The sequence below is a fragment of the Pocillopora verrucosa genome, chromosome 9 (genome assembly GCF_036669915.1).
Source record: "Pocillopora verrucosa isolate sample1 chromosome 9, ASM3666991v2, whole genome shotgun sequence".
NCBI classification, from domain to species: Eukaryota; Metazoa; Cnidaria; class Anthozoa; order Scleractinia; family Pocilloporidae; genus Pocillopora; species Pocillopora verrucosa.
Genome location: NC_089320.1, coordinates 17,912,522 through 17,931,195, shown reverse-complemented (window position 1 = coordinate 17,931,195; position 18,674 = coordinate 17,912,522). Strand labels below are relative to the sequence as shown.

The window sequence follows — 18,674 nt, the reverse complement described above, 5'->3', positions numbered from 1 at the left end:
TCTTTTTACAATTTTCCATAGCTGACTTATGCATGTTGAGTGACAGTTGCATGGCAATTCAAATCGTCACGGTCGCCCGTAAGTAACAGAGGTTGAACACAGATAGTTTGTGTCTAAAAGTTTTCTTACTTTATTTCAATTTTTTCTTATTATCATCATCGTTTTCATCTTCTTTTTTTCCGTCGTTCTGCGCAGTTATCTTTTTTAGCCATCGTGGTCTATTAGTTCTGAGGACTACTGAATTAATTAACATGGCAAGATGTGTCCACGATTCCAAATGACTGACTCGGAAATGAAATAAATTTTCCGATCTCTTCAATCTTTATTGATTAAAATTTTTTGTAAGGAACACCACAGAAATTGGATAGCGAAAAAGTGAAAATATCACGTCAAAGCTTCTTGAATAAGACGTCCGATTGGTCTAATTCGGAAGATTCCGTCTGATTTGGGACGGTCATTTGAATTTCTAGATGGTTTCATTGGATATGGGTGCATGATAGATTAGGGAGGACTCAATAGAGCTTTGAAGGTAGTTTTCGAGCGGTTCTCCATCACTCCTTTTTGCTATGTAGTTAGGGGGCATGTAGCCTTAGTCGCCGAGCGAAACTGAGTAAAGAAGGGGTGGCTCCTAAGTTTTCCTGGAAAGTATGTGTAGTCTTACACAACATATTTAACCTTACCAGCTCACGTGTAGTGAACGATTGAAAACAAAATGGTTCTAACGAAAGCCTACCTCAGATATGTACAATCTGCCTGTTTTGGCGTTGTTTCCAGCTTGAAAGCGAAAGTTGTGTTTATTAAGAGAAGAATTAACACGACAAGAAAGCAGATCGCTCTATACGCGGTTTGTCCGGCGTTGGAGAACGTTATAATTTGGGATGTTAGACGAGGAGAAAAGGTAACAGCGAGTTTATCTTTATTTGGGTGGTAGGGTACATTTTATGTTATATCAATCAGAGGAAAAAGTGATTAAGTACCTAGATTATATATTAGAGAACTTTCGGAGTGTGTGTTGCGGTGTTTATGATTAAACTCTTCACTCTTCGAATTCTGTAACTTAGAGTGAAAACTGTAATATTTGGGACACTCCGAGGACTACAAGCACATTTCCACTGAGTGATTTCACTCAAAAAATTACAATTTTGATTTCTTTTCCACACTGGAAATCATGCGCATTTCAGGGGTCTGTTTTAATCCAGCTAAAAGTGCTAAAAGTAGAAATATCAGCATTTTTAAAAAGCCCTTGATGACAATGAACCAGTTTAACGACACTTAACCATTGGCTGTTGCTATTGTGCTGTGTTCCTGATCACGACACAGGCAGCATTTACCTATCGCCACTCTGGAGTACACATCATGTTAATTTGTGCTGGGATGGTAACCTGGGTAGGAGCTAGAGGGAGTGCTGCGGGGGTTTATTACACCTTCTCTCATTTCATAATTATAAAGCAACTAAAACTAGCTCAGTGGTGAAGACCTCTTTTCTTCTCTTTAGACTTTTCCTGTAATTATTAATGGCGTAAGTTTCTTATTTTATAAGAAACTGTGGTGTAGCAACAGTGGGGGTATTACTATATCTTTGTTTTGTGAACTGAATAATGTGAGTTGGCCAATGCATAGAGATTCAAAAGCTGTTCTGTGGAGCATTAGGCTTTGAAGAAGGGCTACAGTATATGTAATGCGTGAAACCTTGATTTAAGCAAAGTTGAAACATACTGTATTTTCTTCACACCATGATTGATATTTCTTAATGTAAGCTAAGAGTAAAGAGTGTTTTTTCTAAGAACACCAGACATTGACCTGGCAAGGTCTTGAACCCGGACCTCTTGACGTGAAGTATAGCTCACCAACCCTTAGGACACTGTTTCTTCTTAATATAAGTGTAATAATGATTTACATATCACCGTCAAGGTTTCTGTGCTTGCTGGGGACAAACATGAAGTCACAGCTCTTCAAGTTAGTCCTGATCAACAAGTTTTAGCTGTTGGGTAAGAGATACTCCTTATTAATAATATCTGGCATAGAACTGTAGATATAAGTATTAACCTTTTAGCCCTTACGAGTGACTAGCATCTAAGTTCTCCTCACAATATCACCCTTGAATCATGCAGTAAGGTCACGAGAATAAAGAAAATTATCAGCAGCAAAAGAAGCTGTTGATTGTTACACAGGTTCTCCTTGTCTGCACCTCAAGAAATGTATAGAGAACAGTATGGAGAATACCTTTACTGATGTTAGGGTTTCAAGGGTTAAACTGATGACAATTTCTATACACATTGCTCTTCACAAAAATGTGTTACTATCATTGAATTTCAACTTCCGAATTCACAGCTATGAAGATGGATCAGTCAGGCTGTGGAAGTTACAAGATAATACTTGTCAAGTAACATTTAGGTAACAATAACTCAGCAATTGTTGATGATAAAGGAAATCTCTCATGCGGGGAAGTTTTTAGTATAGAATTCCATTTGATACAATCATCCTTTCTCTTGAGTAGCAAACTTTTTGAGGGGGAATCTTTCCAAACTCTGAAAATTTTTCCAAGACTGGAGTCATGATTTTGAGAATTGCTCACCCACTTCCCACAAGAGACTGAGACAGGTCTAACATATCAATTCAGTTGGTTGCTTATAGAAGTTTAAATTTTATATTGAATGCAGTTGACCAGTGGATTGAACTTGGAAGTAAATATCAATTATTTGTACTCATACAAAAGAGGCTGAAAATATTTTCAAGCCTATCCTCAAGTGAACTGTCATTCTTTATCATCAACTGTATATGTACAGGACAACATTGTTTCTAACAGTTTCCATATTAGTCTTTAACCAATTTGCTCCCAAAATCTGATTGTTAATTCTCCTGTCTAGCTGCTAATCATTTCCTTGTGAATTAGTTTTGAGAACTTGGTGTTATACAACTGTAGATCAAGATAACAACTTCTGCCCAATAAGTTTGAGTTTCCTCATTACCTGTTTGCTGGATAATGCATGGATGTTTTAGGGAGAAGTTACATTTTTATCAATTCTAGAAGTTAAGTGATCAATTGGTCCTTTTTCCTAAAAAAACAGTGGTCACAAGTCAGCTGTGTCTGCACTGAAGTTTGATGATGCAGGAGGAAGACTCGTCTCAGGATCAAGGGTAAATTGTATCTACTGTGTCTTTCTCCTTACAATATCAGTTGTGACTTACGCAATAAGGTCATGAAAATTAAGGAAATGATCACCAACTAAAGAAGCTCTTGATTGTTAAACAAATTCTCCTTGTTAGCACCTTGTATAGAGAACAGTGTACAGAGGAAATGCGTAATGATAATAAGGTGTAAAGGATTAATTTGATATATCAGGAATGGTTGGTTTTCATTTATTTCATCCACTTAAATTTGTTACCCTTTTGTTTGGAGTTTTAAGAAGTTTTAGACCTTTTATTTTAACCAATTGTTGTGATTCATTTGACGAGTTTAATATACACATTTCTATGCAGTATAAACTATAACCTCTTTCTTTTTAATTAGATTTTTTACACCTAGCATCACCCACCACAACAAGTGTCACATGTGAGCCAAGGGAAGGCCTCACTTATTATAGATTCCTCAGTCTGTAACTCAGAGGTTGGGCATAGGAGTTGGCTCTTAAGTTACCCTGCATAAATTTTGCTCTTACTGGTACACCAATGTTTTTTTTAAATTGTTATTTTTCTCTTGTGTATGCAGGACACAGATGTCATAGTTTGGGATACTGTCAATGAAGCTGGTCTTTACCGGTAAAGATTTCATTACAGATGTCATTAATGCTGATTTTACAGTTTGGTTTTGATTGAGCCTTTGAGTGAAATCTAAACTGGTACAGATAAGTGATGAAAGCTTTTGGAACAGATTGAATTATTCTGTAAATTCAGTGAAATGAAGTGAGAACCAAATTAATACAATTTTGTTAGATTTTTGTTAATATAGATCTTAGAATATCATGAATGATACCTAACTGTCTGTCATTTTTGGTTACTGATGCTAATTTTTTCTTGTTCATTATCAGTTTCAAGGGACACAAAGGACTAATAACAGAATGTTATTTCATGAAAAGTCAGAATGTTCTGATAACAAGGTAAGTCAACAGTTCATTGAAGGTTACATTTCATAAAACAATAGATCATCACTAGAGTCAAAAGAAGTAGATAATAAAGTTTGCAAATAAAGGAGGTAAGTCTCTGAAGAAACTGTGGTATTGGGTTGGTGGGAGAGTATAAGGGTAATTTAGCATCATCAACCGAGTTAATAATGTAAATTGGCCACTGTAAAGAGTTTAAAAGTTGACATTTCAAGTGGTAACCCTTTGTTGTTGTTTATGCCCAATTTTGATGACTTGAATTAAGTGATTTGTCTCATCTGAACCTTTCCTCTCAAGTGGGTGGTTCAGGTTTGCGATATCCTTGGGGAGCATAAAGTTTGCACACAAACCCATAGAGCGCATCTTTGTCTCCATGGGCTGAAGCCACCAGTTGTATTTCTGAACCAGTTTCTCTTTCTTGAGGGGATGTGAGCCCTTTTCAGGCCCCTATCCAGATTTTCTAGACAGTATATCCTCCTGGGAGAAAATAAGCAGTGTGCACCCCTTGAGCTAAGAAAATGCAACCCTGGTCAGAGTGAATGGGTGAATTTACAATTACAACACCACAACTCTTTGGCATCCTTCATTTATATTAAAATTATACTATTTTCAATAACTTTCACAACAGAACTTGTTTAAATTGTTTCTTCTCTATATAAGTGGTTAGTTATTATAAATAGATTGATTCTCTTGTTTTACTTTTGTTAGTTCTAAAGATAGTTTTGTAAAGTTTTGGGATCTTGACACACAGCACTGTTTTCTTACACTCGTTGGTCACCGGAGTGAGGTGAGTAATATTAGTCTGAATATTTCTGAATTAAGTGGTAAGAGGTTATTCACAATGTAATTTGAATGTTTTTTCATTTTTCCATGAACTCCATCATTCAAGTCATCCAGTCAGGCAGCCTGTCAGTTTACCCATCTGTCTGTCTGTTAGTCAGTCTGTCTGTCCACCTGTCTGTCTGCCTCCTGACAATCATTGAGTCAATCCATCGGCTTGTCTGTCTTTCTGTCTGACAGTCCTGCCAGCTTGGAAGTCATCCAGTCAGGCACCTTGTCAGTCTACCCATCTGTCTGTCTGTCAGTTAGTCTGTCTGTCCATCTGTTGGTCTGTCTGCCTGTCCACCTTCCTGTTTGTCTACCTTTCTGTCTGTTGACCTGTCTGTCTGTCTGTCTCCTGTCAGTCATTGAGTCAATCCATTGGCTTGTCTGTCTTTCTGTCTGACAGTCCTCTGCCAGCTGAAAGTCATCCAGTCAGGCAGCCTGATGGTCTATCCATCTGTCTGTCAGTCAGTCAGTCCATCTTTCTGTCTGTCCATCTATTTTTCTGTTTGTACTTGTCTTCTGTCAGTTTGGCACTCATTCACTTAATCAAATCCTGTTTGTGGAACATTGAAATATATGTTCTGTTTGTTAGAAGTCAGATCTAAGAGAAATTTTCCATTTATTTTAAAACCCTTTGAACCATTCCAAACTGTGAGGATACTTTTTATAGTGATTAGATATTTAGAGTTGCATGGTTGTCTTCTACTTGTAGGTATGGGGTTTCACAGTTGCCCATGATGAAACAAGATTAATAACTGGGTGTGCAGACAGTGAACTTAGAGTCTGGAAAATTAACAGCAACAGTGAGAGTGACACAGAGCAGCTGAGTGAAAGTAATAAGAAGAACAGAGGTAAAAGAAATGCTGAAGAGGCAGGATTAGATGAAGAATCAGATGAGAAACAAACTGAGGTAATTTCCTACAACAATGAATGAAAAAGGATTTTTAGGAAACAACTCAGTTTAAAGATCTAGTTATCAAATATCTTAACCTTTTAACTCCCAAGATCTGATTGTAGCTCTCCCATCTAGCTGTTACTCATTTCCTTGTAATTTAGTTACAAGAATTCACTGTTAAATCATGATAACAACATCTGACTGATAAGTTTAAGTTTGAGTTCTGCCTATTCATGTGGTTTTTCAAGAATTAAGATTTTTTTTGTTTTTGAAGAAAGCATGGATGACTTGTGGTGTTATGACACTTTTTAACTAGAAAACAATTTATGAAATTCCACACCTGTCAGCTACACTTTTCACTGATGTTCTGCTTTGTTTAAAATAGCTATACTAATAAGTTTTTTTCTCCTGCCAGGGAACTCAGCTTTCTTGTACACTGATTGGCTCAATTTTCCGTCATAGCCATGAAAGAGTGGTGTCAATTATGTCTGACTCAACACAAACATTCCTTGGGTGCCTTGTAAGTGCAAAATATACCTGCTAAATTTGCTCACTGACATTTGATTGTAGGTTCAAAGTTTATCCTAAATTTTGCAAAGATATGAGCATTGAAATTTACTAAAAAATGTTCTTTCTCCATCTATGCACATGGTATGTTCAACATACATGTATGTTCAGGGTGTGAATACAGGTGCCAATGCAACTAAATTTTTCACTTTGGCAACCAAATCCTGAAAATTAGTCGCCAAATTAGCATCTAGAATGCTTCATCATAACCTTACTTAGAGATAAAGTGAATTAAAATGGACATCCTAGTGTCCAATTTATAGCACGTTAAAGATCTTTTTCCTAACTTAATTTTGGAGGGTCTATCTAGAACGCTAACAGCGTTAAAAAAGGTTTTATTTGTCTTTAAAAATGGTGACCAACTTTTTTTGAATTGGCTACCACTTTGAAAAATTTAGGAGCCAAGTGGCTATCAGAAAAAAAAATTAATTTCACGCCCTGATGTTGATCCTTGCAGTAAGCAGGATGCTTGTCAAATAGGAACCTAGTGTATGGCCTAAGTCACCATGGAGTTCTTGGTGGCTCAGTGGTAAAGTGTCAGACTGCTGAAGGCCTGGGCCAGGTTGTTTCAAGGGTAGATAATGCTACCTACTGGATGAATTGATGAACACTTCCCTACTGGATAATGATATATCCATCTGATAGTGTTATGCTCTCTTTTAATGACTGCACCGTGATGTTCAAATTGCCATGAAAGACTTGGATCTTTCCTTTGTCGTGCAAGTATTTTGAAACTAATGATTTCTTTCTTAATTGGAAGGTATCAAAAAGGAAACTTAGCTGCTCTGTTTCACTACTAACAGAAAAACATTGTTTGGTTTTTTTAAAGGGCAATGATTCACAGTTGGAATTGTTTAAAACGTTAAATGATGAAGAAATACAGAAACACCTACAAAAGAAACTTAAGAGACAAAGGTCTGTTAAAAAAATGAGATTATTTTGTTGCCCTCTTTTGATTTTAACTTTTATTTAAGGTGTTAAAAACAAATTTGTTTCTTTTTTTCTTCATTTAGAAAGAAAGCAAGAAAAGAAAATGAGGACCAGGTTAGTGAATTGTTCAAGCACCAGTTAGGTCAGAGCTTCTTTGCATTTTCTGTAAGTGATACAAAAAGTATATAACACAATGAAAAATGTTTGGTATGCACTGTAATGTGATACCTTTTAGTTATCTACACTAATCTTATTAGTCTTTAATATTTCTAACAGATTTGTTTTGATACTTAATCTCCTCTAGAAATCAGAAGCAGACATTGAAGTCACAAGAACAGTGGAGGATGAACTTCAAAGAATACATTCTCTAAAACTTCGTTCAAAGATCAAGTAAGAGAATGTATTTTACTCTAACATGTATGTCAATTTGTACAAGAATCAAGTGTATTTTTTTCCATTTACTGAGGAGAATTTTCAAGGTTGACAAGATTTCTTGATTATTTGTTCATTATCATGGAATTACAAGCATGCTTTGGAAGTGAAGTGGTTGATAGCCAAAGAGATATGCATTTCCAAGTAACCTGAAGCTAGGAACAGCCATGTTATTATGGCTACTACACCATGGTGGCTAAGCCAATCAAAATCCTAGATTTTCCTTGTATATCAATACCATCTCAACTTGATACATGTATTTGCTACTGACTTGTTATTACAGATCCTTTGACTTGTTTCATGATGAAAATGCCAATGATTTAAAGGTATTTCTGTTTTAGTTCTCATTTCATATTTTGTAACTATTTGGAAGATTTCAATTTTAAATGTAAGCTACATACAGCGCTACTGTACATAATCTTGCAGTTTGTTTATCACAAGGCCCATTTATCATCTGTCGGTTTTGTTTTGATTCCCTTGCAGATCATATTATTGCTTCAAAATAATACAATCCAGTTGCATTCAGTTACTGTGAAACCAGTGGAATCCTCTTGTGTATCATCAGTCACACTTCCTGGTCACAGATCAGATATCAGGTTAGTATCACTGTGTTTCCAATATCAGGATGGTATTACTTAGCACACAAAGGTGCCACTAAATTTTGCTCTGCTTCAGACATTTGGCTTCATAGCCCACAGTGTAGCTGGTGGTATTGGCTAATTGGTCCTACAGGGTGCAGATGTTAAAGAATAAATCAATTTTTTTACACTTAACTTTTCATGTCTTTTTCAACATTATACCTGTGATGATCAGACCATTGCACTGTGCAAGGAAAGTTTTTAGCTAAAAGAAGAAGATAGAGAAACAAACAAATACATCACATTCCTACCAATAGCATAGGTCTATTTTCTGCATATAAACACACACATAACCCACAATTCCCCCAATCTCTCTGATGAAGGGCTAACACTTGAAATGTCAGCTTTAAACTCTTAACCCTTTAACACCCAAGATTTGACTGTTAATTCTCCCCTCTAGCTGCTACACAATTCCTTGTAAATTATTTATGAGAATTTGGTGTTAGATCAATATGACAACTTCCAGATAAGCTTGAGTATTCTCATTACTTGTTTGCTGGATAATGTAAGGATATTATTGGGAGAAGTTGCTTATTGATCACTGCTGGGAGTTAAAGGGTTAATGGTGGCCAATTTGAATTATCAAATACACCATTTACAGGTGTACTTTTGGTGGGATTTTGATGTGATGGTCTGGGATGGAGACACTTTACCTGAAGTATTGCTTTTGAAATGATAATGATTGGCAAAACATTCAAAACATTATTGTTGTCAATCATATTCTCCCTGGATATTTATTGAAAAACCTGTAGTACTCTAAAGAGAGTGCTATTGATCTTTTACATTTTGAACATCTTGCAATTTGAAAAAAGGAATGATGGCAAATAACTTAGTTTATTTTTTCCCACTTAGAACTCTCTGTTTCAATGCTGATGGTTCCTGCCTTTTGTCAGGCTCTCAAGAGTCAATTAAAGTTTGGAACAGGTAAAATGTCTGTTTTTTTTTTCTGATAGAAAAAAATGTCGTCTCAAAGAAACTTCTGTCATGGTGGAAAAGGGAAAAGTGCCTGTATAATCCATTCCTTGTTTACAAGGAAAACTTTTAACTTGGTTTTAACTTTGCCTTTGAGATGTAATCTCCTTTTTCTCAAAGCTAATTTATGATGAGATTTACAGTAATTTATTTTATCATAAACTGATTTAAGTGAATAATATTATGTAATACCTTTGTCAAAAAACAAACAATTTTTTTTATTTGGCAATTCTGTTGTATATTTTTGATTGCAGATCATCTTGTCAGCCAATAAGAACAGTATCCACAGGGTATGCACTATGCTCATTGTTTGTGCCAGGAGACAAGCACGCCATTATAGGAACTAAGGTACTGCAACTGTTTGAAAAGAAAAAAATGTATTTATTTTCTAGAAAAAAAAGTTTTACAGAAACTCTTATGCTCCAGCTGCTTGGGAATATTTATGACAGGAAAAGCTAGGTGGCAAAACATACACAAGATGGTTAAAATAAGTTTAAAAAAATCACTTAGAAAACTTTTTTCCTTTTTTTTTTTTTTTTTGCAGGCAGGGAAGCTAGAGATCTATGACATATCATCTGGTCAATTACTGGAGTCTGTGGATGCTCATGATGGTCCAGTGTGGGGCTTATCTTTATCTCCTGACAAGGTTTGTAAGCAAGTAATAAGTAATAAGCCAGAAGTTGTCACATTATTAAAGCACAGCTATGAATTGATCTTGATTATGTAGAGACATCAAATTTCTACTGCACACAGTTAGCCTAACTAAGACCAAGAATTAATCTTGATTATTTTATAATTTATTTTGTCAGCGTGGTTTTGCATCTGGTAGTGGAGACTCTACAGTAAAGTTTTGGGAATTTGAACTTGTATCAGATGCTGAGCACTCTCAAGTCAGGTGAGGAGAACAAACTTGAAGTGTTTGTCGCTATGTGCCATTGTATAGTTACAAGACTTGTTCTGTTGATCACAGACAGGAATACCTTTGTAATAGAACTTTTTTTATGGGGTTGCGATGTTGTTTATTCTCAAACTTTATGACTTGTTTGCTTTTTTTACAAAGATGTTTATTTGTTTGTGAGTGTTCTAGTCTGAAATTGACCAGACTTCTTTGTTGTGGACTTGTTAGAGGAGAAGGATTATTTTATTATCCTTAGGCTGGAATGGATGTGTACCTACATTGTGTATTTATTGAATGCAGATTTTAAGTTTTAAAATTTGGAAATTTCATATAATTTATTGAAATGACTTAACCTAAACATCTCAACTAAAGTTGACACATTTTTTTACATAAATTTTTCGATAAATTTAATTTAATCATTGAAAGGATATTTATTAGTAAACTAATTCCTTCTGTTGAATCAATAGTAAAAGATTGAGCATCACTCATGTGCAGACCTTGAAAATGAAGGAGGAGGTGTTATGTGTCAAATACAGGTATGTCCCTTTTGCATGAGGCTGCCAGAGTTTGTTTGGTTGTTTTTATTGTTCACCGACAGGTTACTGACCAAACAAGTGAGTTTGCTTAAGTGACAGACTTACATTTGGTCGCAAATTAACTTTTACATTTGAGTGCCAAGTGGCAATAAAAGTTTTGTTTCAATCACCATATGGAACAGTTTGGTTGCCAAAAGGTCCAATTTGTGAAATTTCCGCCTCGGCGGAGTTTAAAAAGGCGTTGTTTTTAGGGCCTCCCTTTGATTAAAACAAAGTTCATATTTCATAGTTTGCATGAAATAAAGGTATAATACAATTGTAGTTCAGTAATAACAATGAAATGCCATGCTTTGAGGAGAGGTGGTGATAGCCATACATGTAAGTCCTGTGCATTACAAGGTATCTGAATTTTTTGTCTTTTTTTTTCTTTATTTTTTTATCTAGTACATAAAGTCCTAAGTATCGAAGAGAAAGTGAGAAATATTTAAATACAATATGGTGCAAACAATCAACACAACGCTTTTTTTATCTTCTTCAATAGTCCTAATCAAAGATTGCTGGCTGTGAGTCTTCTAGATTGTACAGTTAAAGTGTTTTTTGCTGATACTTTAAAGGTTTGTTGTGTTGATTCTTTTTTGTAAAAGTACTACTTACATGTTTGAAAGGCGACGAAATTAACTAATTTTTACAATTTTACGAGCAAAAATTTCAATCTAAAACAGAAATTAAAGATTTCTTGTTTCTTTTTTATCGACGAACTAAGATTATGAACTCCTTCTGGCATCAGATCTGTTTCTCTTTCAAAAACCAAACAATTGATGGAGTCTCGATCTATCAAACATGGTGGATTGTGGAATTTAAAAAATGATGATAGAATTTTCCCTTTTTTGTCCACAAAAATCATGTTTCATTTATAGCAGACCGTCTAGATTACATTTTAGAAAACTCCTTCCTATTTTTCCTTTTCAGTTCTTTTTATCTTTGTATGGACACAAACTCCCAGTTATGGCTTTGGACATTTCATCAGTAAGTATCCATATTCTTGCTCCTGAAACGGTTATTAGAACAGTCTTTGATTGATTATCGAAAGTCATCCGGTCTGGCATTGGTTGTGCTTTGCTTTAGACAGTGAGTGGTTTACAAAGTGCGTGTTACCTTTGATAGTAATCAGTACCCACGCCCTCGTCCGACACGACCTGAACGCGTTTGTTTTCTCGTCCTTCAGTTTGTTTATTAAGGTTAACAAATAAAAGTAATTTTATTATCTATTTCCTCTTATGAACAGGATAGCAATTTAATCATCACAGGATCAGCCGATAAGAATATTAAGATTTGGGGGTTGGATTATGGAGATTGTCACAAGTCCATATTTGGACATGATGACAGGTTTGTTTGCTTGTTGTTGACTGCAGCGCATTTCGATTTAGTGCCGAAAACCTGAATTAAAGTAATTTCAACGGCCAATCAGAGTACAGAAAAAATATCACTAGCAACCAGTGGAAACTCAAAAAGACTAAAGCGCGGGAAAACGCGAGTGAATTAGTCGCGATTGGTCGAAGTTTAAAATCTGATTGGTTGAGAAAGTGGAGCTTCTTATTTTGACGAATCATAGAATGATCTAAAGTAAAAACAAAGCAATGTTAGATTTCTTTGAATGCGCAGTTGGAAATTGGGTTATTGTAAGCTTATCGTTTTTCATTCCGCCTGAATCTGAAGTGCTCTACCCTTGTGGTTAGCTTGCTGGACTCTGGATCAAATTTTTGCGGGTCTTAACCGCGCCAGGTCTTTTAATCATGTTCTTGGGCAAGACGACGTGCACTCATAGTGTCTCTCTCCAGGGTGGGAGTATGAATGGGTACCAGCGAACTGTGAGATAGACTTTACAGGATGCTGGGTAACTAGCGATGGTAGAAACTGTTCGGTAATGAGCTCCGCCGTTGAGTCACTAGGCTCTTTTGTAGACCGTTTTGTTCCTCTTTTTTCATAAGTCACAAGTACCTCTTGAAAAAGTCTTACTTGTCATAATGTTAGGTTTTATCGTTTACCTCAACTCACTTGTATTTTTTTCTTTTTTTCTTTTTTTCAGTATCATGGGTTTACAGGTACGTTGACAGACTTTTCCTCAACTCTAGTGATTTGCTAAGCGATAGCTCTAATTCAGTGAACATGTGTATCAACCACTGGTCGCGTTCGAAATAAAGAGCTAATACTACGCCTTGTATTGTTACCAGTGCTTACCACGAAAGTGAGGTTTTAGTTTCTACTTCAATAAAACAAGTTTCTTTGTTTCCACCAAAAATGATACGCTGCGTTGACAGGCGAGTTTGTGATCATTTTGTAGCTTTTAATCAGTTCAGTAGGCAACTTGCAATTAAGAAAATTAGAGCAGTTTATTTATCGTGTTTGTCTTTTAATTTTTCAACAGTTCGTCCCCAAGACTCATTATTTTTTCTCAGTCAGTAAGGACAAGACTTTGAAATACTGGGACGCTGATAAGTTTGAACACATTACAACTCTTCAGGTAATGACAATGATTTCTGGAGATCCTTTGCTCGTTGATTGGTTTAGAAAACTTGTGCTACCCTTTTAACCAAACGCGTTTAATCACGTTTTCCCGCGATGTCGGTATTTTTAGTTCTCGTCAGCTCTCTATAATGTTAATACATTTTGAATTCAGTTTTACCATTTTCAGCGGAAATTCGCCGAAGAAAGTTAACATTTTCTCTCTGTTACGTTCGTACACATGTATTACTGACGGTACGGTCGTGTTATGTGGGACGCTTAGACGGCAATTGGATTGCCTGGGAACGGCTAAAACGTGAATACATGGGAAGCAGTTGTTGAAAATGTCCTGAAAGATGTGTGTTTACTTTACCATAGGGCCATCATGCGGAAGTCTGGTGCGTGGCTGTGAGTCCAGACGGCGATTATGTGGTGAGTAACAAAATGGATTGTCTCCGATTGTCTTATTACACTTGATGAGAGTGTTATGATCCCAGTGTTCATTGCGCAGTTGTGCTCCTCCGCCCTCTTCTATCTATTTTAAGACTAATCTGTGTAATAAAGGAGGTAAATTTCTAAAGAAACTGTGGTGCTGCATCGGTGGGAGAGTATAGCAGGTAATTTGGTGTTAACAAAGTATAAAAGCGTGTGATAATTTTCTGTTAAAATTTTTTTGTCCTTCAGGCAACAGGTTCTCACGACAGATCCCTTCGGCTGTGGGAGAGAACGGATGAACCATTGTTTATAGAAGAGGAACGAGAACAGGTTCGGCATATTGTTGATGTTTCACAGCTTTGTTTCCTCAGCAACTGGTATACATCAATTTACATCTATTCACTTGTTTGATCTTTTTTTTCAGGAGAGAGAGAAAGAATACGAAGAAAGTCTTGTGCAGAACACTGAGAGAGTGGTACGTTTTAAGTAACTGCTCCTCAAACGTTTCGCCAACACTATGACACCTAAGAATAACGATTGCGAAGTGTAAAAGACCACCGGAAATTAGAGGAATGACACGAAAGTCTGTCTGTTTTTAACCTTACTTTCTTCCCTTGCGCATTCCTAGTTGCCAGCCAGCTCGGTGCGAACAGGGAAAATGTTTAATTTGGTTTTTCAAGTTACGTCTGCGATGCGAACACCCCTTCTCCCAGCCTCTCCGCTCAGACTTCAACTTTCATTGATACAAAATTTCATGCTTGGTAGTTTAAATTTATCAACGAATAATGAGCAGAATTAACCTGGTAATGTTAAAATCGGGTATACTTTCCTCAGTATTCTATTGCGTTACCTTCATCAAGGCTTTTTTTGTCTCAGATTCCCGGAGAGGTAGACGGAGAAGCCGTCAAGGCTGGAAAAAAGACATTAGAGACTGTGAAGGCGGTGAGATATTCTACTTAAACGTTATCACTTGACTGGAGAGAATTCTGTCAAAGAGCTTTATTTGTTAAAGAAACCATCTACAGAGAAACGCATTTCAAGACAGGATAAAATCTGAACCCAGTGCTTGAAAAATGACGCAGGTAGTCAAATTTTTTTGAATGAAGGAAGCAAGATTTGCAAGTGAAAATCCGCCACAATGGCGAAGTCAAGCTGCCAGCTAATTTAAACGAGGCTTCGAATGAGTTCTGGTGTTGACCATTTTACCCCTAAAAGTGACTAGCATCTAAACCCTCCTTACTGTAATACCCTGAATCAAACATGAGGGGCATGAATAAAGAAAATTATCTCCAACTTAAGAAATTCTTGATTGTGAAACAAATTCTTGTCACTTTTTTGTTGCAAAATCATCTGCCGGTTGCAGGCGCATTCTATACTAGAAACAAAACGTGGTAAATTTTATTTTTTGTTCGTAGGCGGAAAGACTAATGGAGGCTATTGATCTCTATAATGAAGAAACAGCTAAAATGAAAGAACAAGGCGGTGGTCGTGAACAGGTAAACATTTTATTTCTACGGCGTTTTACTGCTCTATAGACAGATAGGACTCTTGGTGAAAAAGAGAGCTACAGTAACAATTTTTAGCGATATTACTACTTTTTTTCGATTTAATTTATACATTGTTAGTCAACCGTAAAAAAAATAGTAAGAGCGATCCTTTTTTACATTTTGCAGGTGTCTACCAACCCAATTCTAATTGCGCATGGAAATATTACGGTAAGGAGTTCCATTACATGTGTTTAAAAACGTACCTTAATCTTAGATGGTCCCGATCGCTTGAACATTATGTGGGATGATTGGCGCGATGGGCCCATGATTTGGATATCAGGCTTAAAACTTGAGGTAACTTGTTGTCATGCTCGTTGTTAGGGTCTCTGTGTACGAGACCCATGGGAACGAGAACCCCAAGTTTTCTGCGAAAAGTCTGTTAAGAGATTGGAACCAAAGCACATACAGCCCAAGGGACTGTGAGAAGAAAAAAGAAATTTTGCAAATTCCCTTCCTTCCTTGCGCGCCCTTTTTCCTCGGAGAGTTTAGCACACCTGGGTCCGAGGCAGGGCTTAACCTTGTGACCCTTGAGAGTGCCTAGCATCTAATTTCTCCTTACAGTATCATCCCCGAATCACACAGTAAGGTCATGAGAATAAAGGAAATGATCACCAACAAGAAGATCTTGACTGTTAAACAAATTCTCCTTGTCAGCACCTTAGGAAATGTTTAGAGAACAGTATGGAGAATATGAAAACTGATGTTAGGGTGTAAAGGCTTAAGGAATAACGATTTGCAGTGTACAGTTTTCAAACCAGTACTCGTGAAGGACAGCTTATAAAGGAGTTGCCAGTTTTCCTACTGCCGTTTATGAAGCCTCCGTTATTCTTAATTTCTCTCCAGCCTGCTCGTTATGTTCTGGAGGTCGTGAAGAAGATCCGTTCAAGGTATGTAACTATTTGTAAACCAAGCCTTGGATACAAAGATTATAAACTCTCTAGTACTATCTTACGGTTAAAATGTTTTTGTCCTCAGATCGGAAAAAAACTAATCGTTTTATTGGTCATCGGACACCGCTGTGTGTTCAAAGTCTGTTAAATAATCCAATTTCATGTTTCATAGTGCACTGATTGAATGAAAGCTCAATTAAACAGGAACAAAAGAGTTAAAAGACTTTTTGAAACAGGTCCAAAACTTTGGTGTAATAACACCGAGTTGGCGAGTGGTTGAAAACGGGTGGGTTTCCGAGATTTTTATCTTGTCGAGATGAGACATTTTATCATCGGTTTGTTGATTTGTTTTTGTTTGGTGGTTTTGCAGTGAATTGGAAGAGTCTCTGATAGTCCTACCGTTCAGTGTTGCCACTGATATGTTGACTTTGCTTAACCACTGGCTCCAGGTAAACAGAGTAACAGTATTTGCAATGGTTGTGATTTATTGCTTAGCAGCACCAGTGAGCGCGACCGGTGTTGAGAAAGTTCAGTGTAATTCGCGATCACTTGACCTGGAACAATGTATCTAACGGTATTTACAGTTTCCCTAAAGTTGGGGGGAGGGGGGGATCCCTGGTACTGTTTTTAGCTTAAATTTAATTCATTCTGTATTTCCATCAACATCAAGAAACTTTCAACCGAGTATGTATGTTGTTGTTCTCTTTCAAATCCAGCGCGGCTGGGAGGTCGAGCTTTCCTGTAGATGCCTCTCATTTCTTTTGAGGTAAGTTAATGCTTTTTCTGTCTCGTAGAGCAAAGCGCCAGGATCTAAGACATGGCGAAAGATTGTTGTTAGCCCATTAATCGTACTGTAAATTGGATTTGGAGATTCCGCAATCGCCGGGTGGCGCTTTGTCCAATGTTTCACTGTCTTTTCTTATTTTCAATGATGTTCAAGTGATAACTGACGAACTATTCCTTTCTCAGGATTCACCATAGCCAGATCGTAGCAAACAAGGTTCTTGTGCCGGTGATTGATTCCCTTCGGCAGCATGCTAAATCACGAGTTCATGGTCTGAGGGTAAGTTCGTAAAGGGACTGCACCGTGAATTCTCTACTCACAGAAGAACGTAGAACTATGCAAAAAAAAAAAAAACCAGTGTTGTCTTTGAGAATGCATTCAGTAAGGAATAAAGGGGCTCAGCGCGCTCGGATTTGAGTGGTCACCACTTAAAGCTATAATCGAGGATGACGCAATAGTAACCTTTAGACAGAAATATGGTCGGTCACAACATGTTGAGAGATGGTGACAAAACCATGTTGCGCCACCTTAAGTTTGAAATAACTGGGTCATCGTCGTCACTCGTAAAATTTCGCGAGCTTTGCGGGGTACATGTGTAATCATTTACTATTAGGTCGCTAAAACCAATTTGAGGTTATTACTGCCATACTAATTTACAGCGAGAACTCAACTCATCTGGAATAAAATTAAACATAGGTTGTGATTTCTCCTTCCCCCAGGGCCCTGAAATAAAGAACCTCATTGACCTAAACGACCTTTGTTTCAATTCCTGGGCCTTGCATCACAACATTGAATCTCGAGGCTTATTGTAAGATACCGATTGCGAGCACTAGAGGCCAGATGGTCAAAACGCCCATCACGGTGCTGTAACGGCTTGCACCAACCTGGCCTACATCGTAGTTCTAAAGGCAAACATTATTTTAATTGTTTTCCTATAGGACACCATTGGTTTTAACTTGGCTGGTCTGCGTTTCATTCAAAACGAAATGGAAGCCAGAGAAGAGACATTTTTTGCCGACGCGACAGAAAAGGTGAAGAAGATTCGGAAGAAACAGAAATCGACCTTCTTACAAGTTGTGAAATAACTGTATCATGTTGCTTTTCAAATATTAAAAGAATACTTTTGAAATGAACTGGAACTGGAACTGCGTTATCGTCATCGCTCTGAGGAAGGGTTAACGCTCGAAACATCACCTTTTAAATTCATTACTGTGGCTAATTTACGTTATCAACTCAGCTTATGATACCAAATTCCCCTGTTATACTCTCCCTCACCGACGCAGCATAACAATTTCTTTAGAAACTTTCCGCTTTATTCAGTTTGAAAGACTTCGTTACAAAAATTGGTTACTTTAACGTGAGGAAGAGAGAGTCGAAAGTTACCTCAGCTGGCACTGGTTTTTCTTAACCTTACTTGGTGACTTGTCTTAAAAACTCGCGCCACCCTCTCCAACAATCATCAACTAATGCAAGACTAAATACAATCATGATAGAGTCGCAAGCATTTCACATGGCAGCTGAGATAACTTTCGACTCTCCATTGGAAATTGTGCGAAGGCCTTCCCATAATGTTAATTGCATTCCACTCTGTCTTCCCAATCTGTGAACCTTAGTGCCAATGGTTGTGTGGAGAATAAAATTTAAATTTCATTCTCGATGTTTTTTAGATAAATTAAATTTCCAAAACCTGAATTCACCTTCATCAATAAGATCATCTTTGTAG

At 37.0% G+C, this 18,674-nt stretch overlaps 1 protein-coding gene across 1 annotated transcript; it reads left to right on the top strand.

The window, feature by feature from the left end:
- The first annotated feature begins 689 nt into the window (after positions 1-689).
- Positions 690-18,084, top strand: LOC131793593 (WD repeat-containing protein 3). Its single transcript, XM_059111017.2, has 35 exons — positions 690-898; positions 1,912-1,988; positions 2,332-2,394; positions 3,069-3,138; positions 3,710-3,759; positions 4,029-4,097; positions 4,809-4,887; positions 5,638-5,835; positions 6,236-6,340; positions 7,217-7,302; positions 7,401-7,431; positions 7,622-7,707; positions 8,033-8,075; positions 8,233-8,345; positions 9,240-9,311; positions 9,614-9,707; positions 9,904-10,005; positions 10,169-10,254; positions 10,725-10,793; positions 11,335-11,407; positions 11,763-11,819; positions 12,079-12,179; positions 12,880-12,895; positions 13,219-13,314; positions 13,674-13,727; positions 13,980-14,060; positions 14,155-14,205; positions 14,607-14,672; positions 15,146-15,226; positions 15,404-15,445; positions 16,121-16,164; positions 16,538-16,616; positions 16,884-16,933; positions 17,137-17,230; positions 17,890-18,084. The coding sequence occupies exons 1-35, from the start codon at positions 713-715 to the stop codon at positions 18,034-18,036; spliced, it is 2,811 nt and encodes a 936-aa protein (XP_058967000.2). The 5' UTR covers positions 690-712; the 3' UTR covers positions 18,037-18,084.
- The last annotated feature ends 590 nt before the right edge of the window (positions 18,085-18,674 follow it).